At 36.0% G+C, this 16,401-nt stretch overlaps 1 protein-coding gene across 8 annotated transcripts in view; it reads left to right on the top strand.

The window, feature by feature from the left end:
* The window catches only part of LOC126353924 (zinc finger CCCH domain-containing protein 18-like), a 112,308-nt gene extending 99,693 nt beyond the window's left edge, over positions 1-12,615 (top strand). For all 8 annotated transcript variants that reach the window (XM_050003168.1, XM_050003172.1, XM_050003170.1 and 5 more), the window contains exon 14: positions 11,875-12,615. In XM_050003168.1, the coding sequence (XP_049859125.1) occupies positions 11,875-11,991 (117 nt within the window). In that variant the 3' untranslated portion in view covers positions 11,992-12,615. The remainder of the gene's footprint in view (positions 1-11,874) is intronic.
* Positions 12,616-16,401: the final 3,786 nt, after the last annotated feature.

Raw genomic sequence — 16,401 nt, forward strand, 5'->3', positions numbered from 1 at the left:
TGTGTCTGCCCATGTAGTTGTCCATTTGATAGAACTTTGATCCTGCCATATTCAGTCCAAACTTATAAACTCAGTGAGGTGTTCATATTCCTATTAAATGAATTGGCAGGGCTAACATGCTGCTCAGTGACGTTTCCTCTAGGGGCCCACCAGCCCTATTTATAACATTATTCCAGGTTTTAGTGTTTTGATTCTGTAATTGTCCTTAGCATTATTCCAGATTCTAGTGTTTTGATTCTGTAGTTGTCTTCACCCATGAATGTCCTGCATACTGTCTGTTCACCAAGTATATTATAAATTCAGTAAATACTTTCTCTGCAGTATCTGATACAAGATTGTTTGCAGTTTTTTGTCTGGGTCTATTGGCTTGGCACAGCCTTTTATTGTATTTCATTACCCAGTCTAGATTACCAAAAGTATTCCTCACATTAAATGATGATAACAGTAATAATAAAGTTTTCAGAATACGGAAGGTACTGATACTGTCTCGAGTTGGAACAAATGTGCCTTCTGGATAAGCCTGCTCTCTTCTTGGTGGATGCACTGGCTCCAAAACTGGCTGAAAGATGTCAGTTCTACTAATAGTCTATAGCAATATTGTGGTTGACACCAGGGGTAGATTTAAAACAGTTTACTTACACTCTTGGTGTAAAGTATTCACTGATATTGCCAGTTTCGTGTCACACATATAGTTCAAATTAAATGAAAGCAGATTGTTACCTACTGCACTTGTTCATAGAATGTTAAATTGTCCTAGTGTAGTAATCATGCAACACAGTCCAGTGGTTCAAAATGATTCACGTATGTGGCAAAAATTTATTTGTCATCATACACATTTAAGGAACCTGAAACAATTAAGATAGTGCACAAGAATAATCAGTAAGTCTGTCAACACTGCCCTGCTAACTAGTCATTGTTCATAAGGAGTCAGTAATCAGTGCGTTCCTCTAAAAAGTTCTCACTCAAAACTAATTAGTAATTACTGTCATAGAAGTCATGAGTTAAACCCATGAGTGAAGAAAATGAACTGTATACAATATATGTAGATATTTTGGAATGTTAGTTATCGGATCACAACACTTGCACACGATAACAGACTGCCTGGCCTCTTATGTGCTAGGTCTATGTACAGTTTTGCCTATGAACAATATGTTTCCACTACTCATTATTAATGGCAGCCTTGTTAAATTACTTGATGACCCTCAAAGTATTGGACTTTCTAATCAAAGAATCAAATTAACAATCATAATTTGTAGTTCAAGTTACCAGTGGTCTAAAGCTTTAATGTTAATTAATTTAGAAGATAATTAGTTTCAGACAGTTTTAGATGTGTTACGGAAAAGTTGGAGATATTTACTTTCAAATAATAGGCATTAATATGCCACAGTATGTTTCATACCACTCAGTAAATATGTAAGGTTGTACTGTATGAACCTTTTTGGTTAACAATGTTTCATAATTAATGAAGTGTCTGTGTTAACTAATTGATCACTGCATCTATATTAGCAAGTAGTGTGAAATGAGAAATGAAATTCAATGGGACTAAGTTTATTTATGACCCTGAAATTACTACTCACTCACTGTGTGCAAGGTAAATATCGTAGTTCAGAAAAAAACTTAGAAAATCTTGGGAGACCATAAAAACAACAAATAAGATTGGATACTCAACTTGCTTCATCTCAATGTCTGCAAAGTAACATGAAGGTGGAAATTCAGAGTATGCGTAAAGAAACCTGGAGCATAAACCTCTGCATGGTAAATAATCAAACCGCCCGGAGAACTTACACATTGACAGAAGCCAGGTGGATGTGTAGCTTAGGAGAGGAAGAATGGGAACAGAGTCAGAAGCTGTAGTAATATTTACCCAAGATCCAATCTTCAGAACATAGAATTATGGAAAAGTTATAATAAAAATGTCCATCCAAGGCAATAGATGTTGATTTTGTTGAGTACACTCTGAGACCATATGTAATGACCATATCGCCCTGTTTTCCATTCATAGAATATAGCATTCTAAGATACCCCCATGTTGCAAGTTTTTGGCTGTGCCTGCAAAGCAGCATGACCTTGCCACCACCTTGGCTATTTTTCATAACTCATTACTTTTGATTGGCAACTAAATCAACATTAACACTACTTTTTTGTAACCTGCATTCATGTAAGGTGGTTAGCCATGTTTGTACATTTTTGAAAAATTAACTGGACAGTCTTATTTCATCTGAAGCATTTAGTATACAGTCTAGGGGGTCGTTGTGAAACAGTGTTATGCACTTCACTTTTTACGTTCATCTGTAATTCTACTACAGTGCAGCAACAGCATTCAATTCTAGACCAAGATCAGTGCTGACATCTTGTGAATAATCCTCCTGAAAAACAAGTTTACTACTTGCTGTAAATTGTTGCCTTGTCCTAAAGGGATAGATTTAGAGGTAAGCTTGTTCATTCAACTTTGAAAAGTTGCTGAATTTATCATTTCATGACTGTGATTAATGTTTGTTATATCAAACTGAGAATGGTAGACCATAATTTACTTCTTATTCGAGTATTACTTAAGAAACTTCTAAATGAAACTGAAGTTAGCACTAGTCCTTAGGCATGAGTTACTTTAATCTTGGAACTTTGAACGAATGTGTTTAAACCAATGAAAGTCAAGGAAAAACTGAAGCAGTGTGACCCATCAGAGTTGTGAGATGCCTTTTCTTACATTAATATACACCAATGACATTGCTTTCAGTGCTTCAACTTTCCAGCCAAAAGTTATTAACTTATAGTCCATATTTTATGGACTATAAGATGTGCCTTAATATTTAAGTAGTTTTTAAAAATTACCTTTCTTATTATTAGATTGCAAAGCCAGACTAAAAAGACTTGTATTTTATAAAACCAAACCTGAGAGAGTTACGTATGCCACACTTCTTGAAAGATTTAACAGTAATGTCTTTGTAACTCTAGACCATTTCTGTTTTGTCCACTGACACACTTGTTTGATTTTAGGTCTTTTTAAAGCTCCTTTCAGCATGAATTCATGTTGGGTTTCATTCATCATCCATTTGTTCCACTCCTCTCTCATATACACTCTTAAATGGGTTATTTATGTCAAGAGGTTGAAATTGTGAAGTATATCCTCCTGGGGAATAATATTGAACTCTGTATTTCCATGCCTTGATTTCTCTTTCACAGAATTTTTCAAATGACTACTGAACTGATCTAGCACAAGAAGAGAACTCTCCATCAATAAAGAATGTTTCCTTCTCTCCCACACTGTGATAAACCATAATTTGATACCAGCCTTGTTCACCAATCCTTGTCATGTACATAAACGATAACACCTCACAGTATTTCAGAAGATTTTGGCATTGTTTTACACTTAAAAATGGTCACTGGATTAGGTTTAGTACTGTCAGTACAGCATGACAAACATGTCCATTTGTTTTTGTAGTTACAGTTTTGGCACCTTCCATAGCAACTGTTATGTTACTTGGCACATAAACGTCAGAAAAGTTTTTTACATATTCACTGTTTGGCTCAATACCACACTGTCATCATCGCCCCCCCCCCCCCCCCCCCCCATTTGAATAATAAAGTGCTGGAAAAATAATATTTTGATTCACGTGCTAAGTCCAATATGTGTCATAATTGTGTTGCACCAACCAACTCCACTCTTAAAAGTCTGTTAAGTTTCACTGTAGCATTAGCTTACAAACACATATTTGAATCATTTTTTGCACTAATTCCAATGCCACTTTGTCAGTGTCCTTGAATCCATTTTAATACATCATCTGCTAGTTTTGGCCATTTTGCGTTCATTCCTCTATTTGCACATTTAATCTTCCTCATTTTTTACATTTATTCTTTACTAGCCCACCAATCGTGAATGGTTTTTTCTGTTGGTGGAGGTCTGAAATGCTGCTCACCTGCTCAGTAGTCCATGTTGTTCTGCATAAGCTATTAATTTCAATTTATAGTCCACATCATATGAATATCTTTTTTTTTCCGTTACGAAACTAGCTACTAACAAAAATATTGTACTGTTACTAATAACACAAATCACTTCCAATTCAAGTTCACTGGCACTGTAGACTGCAGTGACACATCGTACGTTGGACAGTGTTCTGATAGCGGGACAGGAGGGAGACAGTCTCAGCAAGCTTGTGAATCCGTACAACTGACATTCGTTGCATTGGTTCACTGCTGTTGCCAGCTAAATTCAGTATTGCCAGATAGAGATGGGTTTCCTACAGCATCGAATATATGGCCATTATTAAGACCAGTGGGAAATTTTAATCAAACACTGGACATTTTTATATTAATTTTGAGTTTAAGACACACCTAAAGTTTGGAGTAAATTTTTTTGAAGAAAATTGTGCATCTTATACTTTGTAAAACATGGTAAGCAAAGTGAAATAGATACTTGAAAAGAAATGGCAATACCAGTTGTAGATCGCTGCCAGTGAATTAATTAAACAGCACTTTCATGTTAACATGAGTCTGGCTCTCCTATACACAATACTAAAGAATAAAATGTCAGTAGTTTGCCTTGACAGATACAGTGCAGCTGAGGACGTGGTGGTAAGATACTCTTGCATATTCATGTCTCTAATAAATTGTATAGACTTCAGTACCATAATTTTTAGCTTTAAGTGACAGATTTGACATAATATGGTGTAGTACTTGCGACAGCTAATAATGCCTGAATAAACCTTGCACGTGCAGCATCGGTATAGTAGATGATGCCTTTCAAATGTAGACATGCTAGTTATTACTTGTTGCAATCAGTTGTAACAAAGTCAGCATAAATATTCAATGTCTTGCAGAGCACACCACGACATGACCTCCCACGTTAACTACGAGCAAGCTACTAATCCAATCTGTTTGTTGTATACTTGTTATTACAGGGAGGCATCCTCAAACGGAAAATGACAAAGCATACCTGCCACCTTATCTTGATACCGCCCCCTAGGTCAGCCTACTGCGCATTTCCCCTTGAAGAAAAGTTTATTAGAAAACGGAATGACAAGGGGAGAGGCTTGGCTGTCCTCAGGCATAATAGCTGCCGCAGTTCTTCTGCAGAATACTGTACACTAATAATAATAATATGGGATATATTTTCCATGAGACAAAGGGGAAATCTGAGGAAAACTGGGCAATTTTTTCATCTAGGAAAAAACTGGGGAAAACATGGGAATTTTGCCTGGTAAAAACTGATACTCTAACAAAGAATCTTACTACAGCTCACTACTACAAAATAATACTGCAGCAATAAAATGTAAACAAGAGAATAACACAAAAATAAAACTTAAGTTTCATAGAAAATGCACCTTTTACAGCAACGAAATGCATTGCACACACTAGTGTCTGCTGACAGCATTGTGTGTCAAAGCCTTTAGGACAAAAACTGTGCAATACTTCTTAACAACAAACTGCTTGTGATGAGCGTGACGTCACAAACTGTTTACATTTCTAATAGTTCATGGGAAAATATTGTGAACAGTGGTTTGAGAAGCATTGCTTTCAAAGTTAATTCCTTTTTAGGCAAGAACTGTGTCACATGTGGAAATGTGTGATAAATTTTGTTAAATCATGTAGCATTTGTTCACACTTTACCCTTTGAGGACCAGCCACTTAGAAATATTTTGGGCCCAGAAGACTGGCCATTTATGCCATTATTAAAAATTTTTCTGGTGCATTTGTGTTTGATATGTCTTGAAGGGTAACACACTGGAAGAGACCAGGCTTCAAGATTAGTTTTTCATATTTATTTTAGTTGTTCCGTAGATAACAAATTATGCAGTAACAATGGCAAGAATTATAATTATCCTTCAAAACAGTATGCAAGATAAGGTCTTCAGCAATTTCACATGTAATTTACTTTACTATGAAAAAATCGAAGAGCCCAACAGAAAAATTATCCAGCCAGATAACCCACGAAATTTTCAGTGCACAGCAGTGAAATCTATAATTATGCTTGTCAGAAATATTCAGCTGGTGCAATTTAAGCTGTGCTCTCAGGATCCTGCCTAACCATATCTCGGAAAGAACAGCAAAAATATTTGGACAGCCGATATTGTATGTAAAAGCTTAGCTTTTCGTAAAGCTGTACTGTGTGTATATAAATTTAAACCATTAACTTTTCTTATTTGTCTGTTGATGCTACTTAACGGTGATGTTGCTATAGGCTGGTGAGATTATATGACATAAGCTATGAGTGGCTGACAAAAGCACATCACAGTATCGATTTCATTGCTTCAAAAACTACCATGTTGTATTTTGTGGAATTCAGATTTATACTTTCATAATACAAAATTAAGCAATGTACGTATTGCCACATGTCAAAGATCTTTACAAAATGTGTTGATTTTTGCTTGGTTTTACTTCCTAAAGTGCCGGGAAATTATACACTGGTGTATAAAACCTTTAATATCAAAAATATATATAAGTTTTACTCCTCCAAGGGAGCGTATACTGTCACTTAACGTGGGAAAAAGTGTACTTTCACTCGGTAGTGTGCTTTTAACCAGCAAATCTGGGAAAAATCCAGGATTTTTTTCTTGCCCACGTTTACACCCATTAATAATAATAATAATAATAATAATAATAATGATAAGTTATAAAACCCATAGAATGAGCTCAGGCCATGTACATTCCGTGTAATAGTAATAATAGTACCCGTGGAGGTCCGGGAAAAGAATTGGCCTCCGGTATGTTCTGCCAGTCATAAAAGGCGACGAAAAGAACAAACCACTAATAGGGCTAACCCCCCTTTTAGTGTGGTTAGTTGGTTCAGACAGAAATAATGAAACCTCGGACAAGTGCTGTCACGGTCGGGGACGACGCTTGAACCCTATGCCCATCCACAATGGTAGCGACACTGCTAGCCACACGGAAAATGATTTAAATCCAAATAGAAGTGTTTTGCAGGATATGCTTCCTGCAACCACTCTAGAAGAAAAACAAAGACAGAGGATTAGATGGTCAGCTGAAGTTAACCGGCACCTCATGTTCTGTTATTACCAAGCAACAAACTTAGAAAACAACACAACTGGATACAGATCACAAGTATACACAACATTTACTACCAGATACCCAAAACTAAATTTTTAACAGATCGACAACTAGCTGATCAGATCCGTGTAATAATCAAAAATAACAGGATACCCCAGTCAGAATTAGAAAACATCAAACATCAAGTACAACAAATACTAGAACAAAATAATGTGCAATCAGAAGAAGAAGAAAATACAGTAATGGACATCCCAGAGCAAACAAAGAACAACACACATCAGTTAAACAATCAGAGGAAAACAAAATCTTAAGACAGCCACAAGAACAATCACAAATAGAACACGAAGTGACACACATGTTAGATATAGAAGAAAAATTTCAGCTGACATATATAGAATACAAAGACACACATACAGACGTTAGACCATTCTTGCATAGTCCACCAAAGAACCCACAAATCGAAACAACAATAACAACTATCAACACAATCATACACAACAAAATAAATGAAAATACAACTATGGAAGAGTTACAACAACTGGTTTATATAGGCGCACTCACTACACTAAATACACACTAGGCAGAAATCAGAACCAACCACCACACAGAAGAAACCCAAAAAACCAGCATGGCAACACAGGCTATAGATCAGAATAGAAAAACTGAGAAAAGACATCGTACAGCTAACACAATTTATAAAAAATGAAATGTCAGGAAAAAAAATGGAAAAAGGTTAGGTAAAATCTCACAACAAGAAGCGATAGAGCAATTAGATGAAAAGAAGCAGAAATTACAAGCATTGCCCGAACGACTTAGAAGATACAAAAATAATGAAAATAGAAGGAAACAAAACCAAACATTCAACACAAACCAAAAGAAATTTTACCAGACAATAGATAACACACACATTAAAAATATACAATCCACCAAACATAACAGACATGGAACACTTCTGGAGCAACATATGCAGACACATACAAGATTATACCACAAATGCCTGAAGTGATAATTTTGCAAAATGTAGTCACCCAAGCCACTAATTCTACTCACAATTGGAAAGCCCCTGGAAAAGATAAAATAGCAAATTTCTGGCTAAAGAAGTTCACCTCAACACATTCACATCTAACTAAATTATTTAACATATTAAAAACAAAGATTCCAAGACTTACCAAGCGGGAAAGCGCCGGCAGTGGAAGTTTCTTTCTAAATTATTTAACAGTTACATTGCAGACCCATACACATTCCCTGATACACTTACACATGGAATAACTTATCTGAAACCTAAAGATCAAGCAGACACAGCAAACCCAGCTAAATATTGCCCCATAACATGCCTACCAACAATATTCAACATATTAACTTCAGTCATTACACAGAAATTAATGACACATACAACACAGAACAAAATTATAAATGAAGAACAAAAAGGCTGTTGCAAAGGAGCACGAGGATGTAAAGAGCAACTGATAATAGATACATAGCTAAAACTAAACAGAGGTCGCTACACTACACATACATTGATTACCAAAAAGCTTTTGATGGTGTACCCCACTCATGGTTACTACAAATAATGGAAATATACAAAGTAGACTGTAAATTGATACAGTTTCTAAACATAGTAATGAAAAATTGGAAAACCACACTTAATATCCAAACAAATTCAAGTAATATCACATCACAGCCAATACAGAATAAGCGTGGAATATACCAAGGAGACTCATTAAGTCCTTTCTGGTTCTGCCTTGCTCTGAACCCACTATCCAACATGCTAAATAATACAAATTATGGATACAATATTACTGGAACATACCCACACAAAATCACACATTTGCTATACATGGATGACCTAAAACTACTGGCAGCAACAAATCAACAACTCAACTAATTACTAAAGGTAACAGAAGTATTCAGCAATGATTTAAATATGGCTTTTGGAACAGACAAATGTAAGAAAAATAGCATAGCCAAGGGAAAACACACTAAACTAGAAGATTACATATTGGATAACCACAGCGACTGCATAGAAGCGATGGAAAAAACAGATGCCTATAAATATGTAGGATGCAGACAAAAAATAGGAATAGATAATACAAATATTAAAGAAGAACTAAAAGAAAAATATAGACAAAGACTAACAAAAATACTGAAAACAGAATTGACAGCAAGAAACAAGACAAAAGCTATAAATGCTTATGCTATACCAATATTGACCTACTCATTTGAAGTAGTGAAATGGAGTAACACAGACCTAGAAGTACTCAATACACTTACACTATCACAATGTCACAAATATAAGAAGGGGATTTATCGACATAAAAAACCTACATTATAGACAGGTAGACAATTTAAGAAAATTCTTTGTAGAACGAGCAGAAACTAGCAAAATACACAAAGCAATCACTCATATAAATACATCGGCTACACCACTGCAATTTCATAACCACTTTTACAACCCTTTAGATCGCATAACATCAACAGATACAAATAAAGTAAATTGGAAAAAGTAAACACTACATGGCAAGCACCCGTATCATCTAACACAGCCACACATTGATCAAGACGCATCCAACACATGGCTGAGAAAAGGCAATATATACAGTGAGATGGAAAGATTCATCATTCCAATAAAGGATCAAACAATAAACACCAGATATTACAGCAAGCATATTATTAAAGATCCCAATACCACAACAGATAAATGCAGACTTTGCAAACAACAAATAGAAACAGTAGATCACATCACAAGCGGATGTACAATACTAGCAAATACATTATACCCCAGAAGACATGACAATGTAGCAAAAATAATACACATCAGCTTGCCTTACAACATAAACTTATAAAACAACACGTTCCCACATAAAGGTATGCACCACAAAATGTACTGGAGAATGTTGAATACAAATTATACTGGAACAGAACCATTATAACAGATAAAATAACACCACATAACAAACCTGATATCAAATATCCATACCCAGTACAACATATATACAAAAGAAAACAGGAGAAAAAATTGAAAAATACATCCAACTGGCTGAGGAAGTCGAGGACATGTGGCATTAGGATAAAGTTGACATTATACCAATTATACTATCAACTACAGGAGTCATACCACACAATATCCACCAGTACAACACAATACAGCTACATCCAAACTTATATATACAACTACAGAAATCTGTAATTATTGATGCATGTTCAATTACCCGAAAGTTCCTAAATGCAGTGTAACATATACCGCACAGTTAAAAGGAGGTCACGCTTGATTAAGGCTCGCGTCACTTTCCATTTTTGACCAGACATAACGTCTGAGACAGGAAAGAGAAGTAATGATAATTAGTTATAAAACCCGTAGAATGAGCTCAGGCCATGTACATTCTGTTTTCATTTATATACTTAAGGCTAGAATAATAGATAAATATAGAATATCAGATCATCTTATAGTTTCAAAAGATGTTGATTACATCACTCTAAATGAGCATAGTTGAATATTCATAAATCAATCAAATCATATTTTTATAACATTCGACAAGTGTTGTGAAGTAACACTGTTCCATTTCACACAGATCACATTACATCAGGCTGTCCTATATTGCCATAGAATGAATACCTCAAAAGAAACAATAAGATATGCTCATAGCTGTACTCACAAATAAGCAGGGCTCTATAAGTTCCACACCTCTAGAACTAACAGTATGACCTTTCACTAAAAGTGATCACAATAGCTGGATGTAACACTGTCCTGTCAGCCAACAAATGCATACCAATCAAACAGTTGCAGCTAACAAGCCGGATATAAGATTGTCTCTCTTAATTGATTTATCATTCCTATGACATGGAGACATTAATCATAAAGCGACTCAGAAAAAACTGAAATACAAGGGTCTGATAATTGAGGTCAGTTGAATGTGGAATGTAAAAACTGATGTCGTTCGAGTCATCATTGGTACCCTGGGGTCGATACCACATAACCTGAAGAGCATTCTGTCTAGAATCCCAGGACATTCTAAACACAGTGAAGTACAAGCTATAGTACTATTTGGAACTGCTCATATCATGTGTAAAGTACTGGACAACATGTTAAGTCAACAGGGCTACTCATGGAAGCTGCACATAACCCTGAGTAGACTTGACTATATCCAACAGTGTATTCCATATTGTGAAAAATAAAGATGATGATGATGATGTGTGCGAAAATTTAATAATCGGCTTCCCTGCCAAGGCCATCATTTCCCATCTCAGTTTGAGACATAGTCCCTGCAACTTCAGGTCCCAGTTGCTACCCACATGACTGTCTGAAGCCCAGTACTTTGCTTTCTCAGTGTTGATACTCCGTTGGAATAATCCCATTGAAAAACTACTGTTGTGCACATACTAATGAGGGGAAAATCATTAGTGCTTCATTGAAATCACCTCAACACAGCATTACAATGAAAGAGGTCACCTGTGAGAATACGCACATTAGTTAACTGTTCACATGCATCTTCATTGTTTGCACAAAAATATATGTAATAACAGACACATTTTAAAAAATCATGTGGAAATTACCCCCATTGTTTCCTTTCTTTGAGGTATCAACTTCCTATTCATGATCTGTTTTCTTTCTTCCACACCTTAAACATGGATGATTGAATAACCTCACTTGTAGCATTGTATTAATCGAAAAATCATATTGTGCAGAGTACTTTTGCATCGAAACTTTACACAATAAATACTTTGTTGGATAATGTAGTATTTTTAAGCTCTCTAGTGCAAATTTTCTTACATAGCTTTTTAAGTATTAACAAATGTAAAACTTTGGAATTAAATGGAAAAGGACAATTTTTATGTTTATTGCTATTTAATTCTAGTTGCAAAATCTGTCTACAGGTGGCCGCGCTTTCTAAACAAGGAAGCAGCAAGAAAGCAACTTCTAGGAGAGAAGAGTTGTTGAAGCAACTAAAAGCAGTTGAAGATGCTATTGCTAGGAAAAGATCAAAGATCTAAGTTTTTAGCAATCACACATAAGCTCATTGTGTCTTGTAACAGTAAATAAATATTCCATGTGTCTCAGTGGACAAAGTTCCCTGAAGTACTATTAAGTTTTTTTAATCAGACTGTTGAAAAATACACTGCTAACTTTGTTCATTGCAGATTTCCAGTGATTACCACTAAATACTTAATTGCAGTGAATGACAAAGGCAGTGAAATTCGTATAAACAAAAATTCAGAGTATGTAATACTCATAATTATTAAGAGAAAGCTGTCTGGTGCCAATACACTATTACGGGAGCATTAATACCCACAGTTTAAATCAAAATGTCAAATTTGCACATTTCTGTCTGTATCAAAAATGATTTTATTGAGAGATTACTTTTTTAACTTTCCGTCTTGTGTTTTAAATGTGTCTAAAATGTACATTATAATACATAAAGTCTCCTTTGTTGAAGTTTAAATTATTTCTACTCATATTTCATGCAAAGTGTAAATATACATAAGTACAGTAATTATAGTTCATTTTGTACGCATCTTATGATAAATACATGTACTATTGAGACATAGTAATGCCTTATGTGTTGTAGTTTAATTTGTGTAAAAGTTTTTGAATAAAAGGCAACAGTAATTGTTGAATTTGAGTACACTGGCTTACAGTAGTTATATCATTGAAAACATTATAGAGGGGATGAACTGCTAAGCGTGAAGCAGATGATGATTGAAAGTAGTGATGCTAAACAAACTATGGAAGGAGTAATGCAATTCTTATCCATATAACAGAGTTGTTGATAGACACACAAAGAAGAATAAACACTGGAATGACTGTTTCACTCTTTAGCTGGGTGTGCACCATTTTCGAACTTACTTGGAGTTTGCAGCAGTGTTGTGACCATGAAGCTGGGAAGAAGTGGACCTTAATCCACAAACAAATCCAAGAAAAAGTAGGATAGAGGTACTGGTGGAAGTGAATCTATTGGGGTGGGTTGTGAATCTTACCTGGATAAGAGCATTTCCAGAGAAAGATGATGCTGCTAGTTCAAGTCTCAGTCAGTGCACAGTTTCAATCTGCCTGCCTGTTTCAAGATTAAAATTGTTGCTAAGCTTCCTGTCAATTACCTTTCTCAGAGAGAACTTATAAAACCACACACATACAAATGCATTGTCCCAGCACTGAAGCCTAACTGTCCAGCAGCAAAGCCGATATATTTGAAAAAAACTGTGTGGTGTTCCCTGTAGTATTTATGAATGTATACGTTTATGCTGATTAAGATTTGATATCTTCCAACTCTGAACATATGCTTCTTGATTTATTCTTTACATAAAACTGTATAGGTTAAATAAGTTGTAAACTTTGCAACAGAACAGTCCTGTAACTTGTAGCCTGTCCTCAGTAGCACCAGCCTTGATCACTACAAAGCTGAAAATATAATTGTGTGTGGGACGGTGTTTGTTCATTGATGTGCACGACACCATATTTACAATTATATTAACACACATTAATTCCTTGCAAAGTTTAGGTATTAATTATGGTGACCAGTTTTTATGCTATGGACAATCATTCTATAGATCAACGTGCACAATTACAGTGGTGAAGTTTTCAATAGTGGTACAGACTAAACAGTTCACATTTATCCGAAAACAATACCATTCTCATTTAGCAGCCCTTTAGCAATGTGCAAAGACAATTACACTTTAGTGTTTCATTTAAGACATTCCATTACACACATACTGAGTCAACAATGATAAGTACGAGGGGGGTTTGAAAAGTTCTCAGAATGGGATAGAAAAACTTTTCAATGTAGTCTCCTTGTAGATTAATGCACTTGGTGCAACAATGTTCCAGTGCCTTGATTCCATGTCGAAAATGAGTTTCCTCCAGGCCTGCAAAATAGTTGTCAACTCCAGTTATCAGTTCTTTGAAGTGAATCTTTGTCCACCAAGAAAAATTTTCAGTTTTGGGAAGAGATGAAAGTCTGACGGAGCCATATCAGGTGAATAAGGCGCATGTTGTAACAATTCATACCTTAGTTCATGTAATTTTAGCATGGCGACGACGTGTGTGGGCACGCATTGTCTTGTTGGAAGATGACTTTCTTCCTTGCTAAACCTGGCCTTTTTTTCCCCATATCTTTTGTTGCAATTTGTCCAGGACATTAGATTAGTACTCTACAGTAATTGTTTGCCCTGTGGGGAGATACTCTACACACAGAATCCCTTTTGCATCCCAGAACACTGATGCCATGACCCTTCCCGCCGAAGGAAATGTCGTGTCTTTTTTTGTAGCGGAGAATCAGCATGTGTCCACTGTTTTGTCCCTGGGGTATAGTGGTGCACCCAAGTTTCGTATGTGGTCACAAACCAGAGCAAAAAATCTTGTTCATTTCTCCTAAAACAAGCCAAGCATTTTTCCGATATATCCATTCTCATGCATTTTTGATCCAGCGTCAAGAGTCGCGCCACCCATCTTGCAGATAATTTTTTCATTTCATATTCTTCAGTTAAAATGTGATATACCCTTTCAGATGATATCTGACAAGCGTGAGCAATTTCACACACTTTCAGTCGGCGATCCTCCATGACCATTTTGTGCACTTTTGCAATGGTTTTCGGAGTAGTGACAGCTTCAGCTTAGCCAGCCACTGCTGAGATCATCATCTAAGCTCTCCCAACCAAATTTAAATTCATTTGTCCACTTGGCAGCAGTTGAATATTCTGGAAATTGGTATGAAGGTCCTTTGCTTTCATACCTTTCTGTACAAAGTACTTAATCACTGCTCAAATCTCGTCCTCCCCCCCCCCCCCCCACAATTTCGCAAATCACTACATGGGAACAACAACAGTGCCATGCCACCTCCACAGCTCTCTTCCAAGAGCATTGATGTAGCACATACTTACAGGCAACAGTCCAATGAATATCACATAAACAACTCGTAGTGCTGGCACTGACCTCTCATAGTGGTTCCGAGAACTTTTCAAACCACCCTCATGCTATGAGCTGTTGATAACAGTGCTGCTCAGTTAAACATTCATTACCTTAGAGTGCATAATTCCCCTTTAAGAAACTAAACATTAAATTTCTTAAGTTTTCAGTTGCTGATGTGTGTATTTTCATTTATATAATGTACATAACTGTGGTGTGAGCTGACATAGATCTTACGCGTTTACTTGGGGATTGACTAGTCTGGCAAGATGTCCCAGTGCTTAGAGACAGACCTAAGAACAAGCAGTTATTCTGAAAACAACATTATGCTTTGAAATACGGCTAGATTGAAATTTACTGTTTTTGATGACCTACAAGAATACATAAAATGTTGTTCGTTACAGACAGACACACTATTTTTCTTCTGCATTGTGATTCCCCTCATTTATGTGAATAGATGCCACATTGCATCTTCAAGTGAATAACATGAAATTATTAATTAATCAATGGAAACTCCAGTTTGGAATACCAACAATATTAGAAAACGGATAAATTGCTACTCACCATGAAGATGACTCATTAAGTTGCAGACAGCCACAATGAAAAGACTGTTATACGTTACAGCTTTCAGCCAAAGCCATTTTCAGCAAAGATAATGCATACAAATTTACACAAGCGAGCACATATGACTGCTACCACCGGCAGCTCTAACTGGCAGGACTGATCGGAGCTGCTGGTCATGAGTTCATGAGGTGTGCTTGCTTGTGTGAATGTGTGTGCGCATTAACTTTGCTGAAAAAGACTTTGGCCAAAAGCTATAATATGTAACACTCTTTTCACTGTGCTAAATTCTTAATTAGTGAGTTAATCAATTAATACTGTATGTCAGACCGAAGTCTATAATCTATCAGTGGTTTTGATGAAATCTGCAATGAGGAAATGTTACTGGTGCAAAAATTTAAGTTTAACTGTTTCAGAATGTAATTAGCTTTAGGTAATTTAAAATAATTTACAGACAAGTGGAACTGCTTCACTCTGAAATGATGTTAGGTCACCTTCCTGAAATCTACTGATTAACTCACAAAGCTTTACATGAGTTGATGATTTCCCTAAATCGCTCCAGGCAAATGCCGGGATGGTTCCTTTCAAAGGGCACAGCCGACTTCCTCCCCGTCCTTCCCTAATCCAATGAGACCGATGACCTCGCTGTCTGGTCTCCTTCCCCAAACCAACCAACCAACATGAGTTGAATGATAGTGCTAACTTCAGTTAACTGTAACTTTTAATTAATAGTGCCCCATTGAAAATTAAATACACAAATGGAATTGGAATACTTCAAACGAGAAACTGGATAATAAATTTCAGAGAAATTTCATGTAAGCAAAAACTTTAGATTTCCAAGTATGTGTCACATATAAACAAGTAAACAGATTGGAAGTAAGATAAAAATAAGCCAAAAAATTGGTTATTTTTGGGAGAAGAAAAACAACAATGGAAAGAGC

This window comes from Schistocerca gregaria, chromosome 3 (genome assembly GCF_023897955.1).
Source record: "Schistocerca gregaria isolate iqSchGreg1 chromosome 3, iqSchGreg1.2, whole genome shotgun sequence".
Lineage (NCBI taxonomy): Eukaryota > Metazoa > Arthropoda > Insecta > Orthoptera > Acrididae > Schistocerca > Schistocerca gregaria.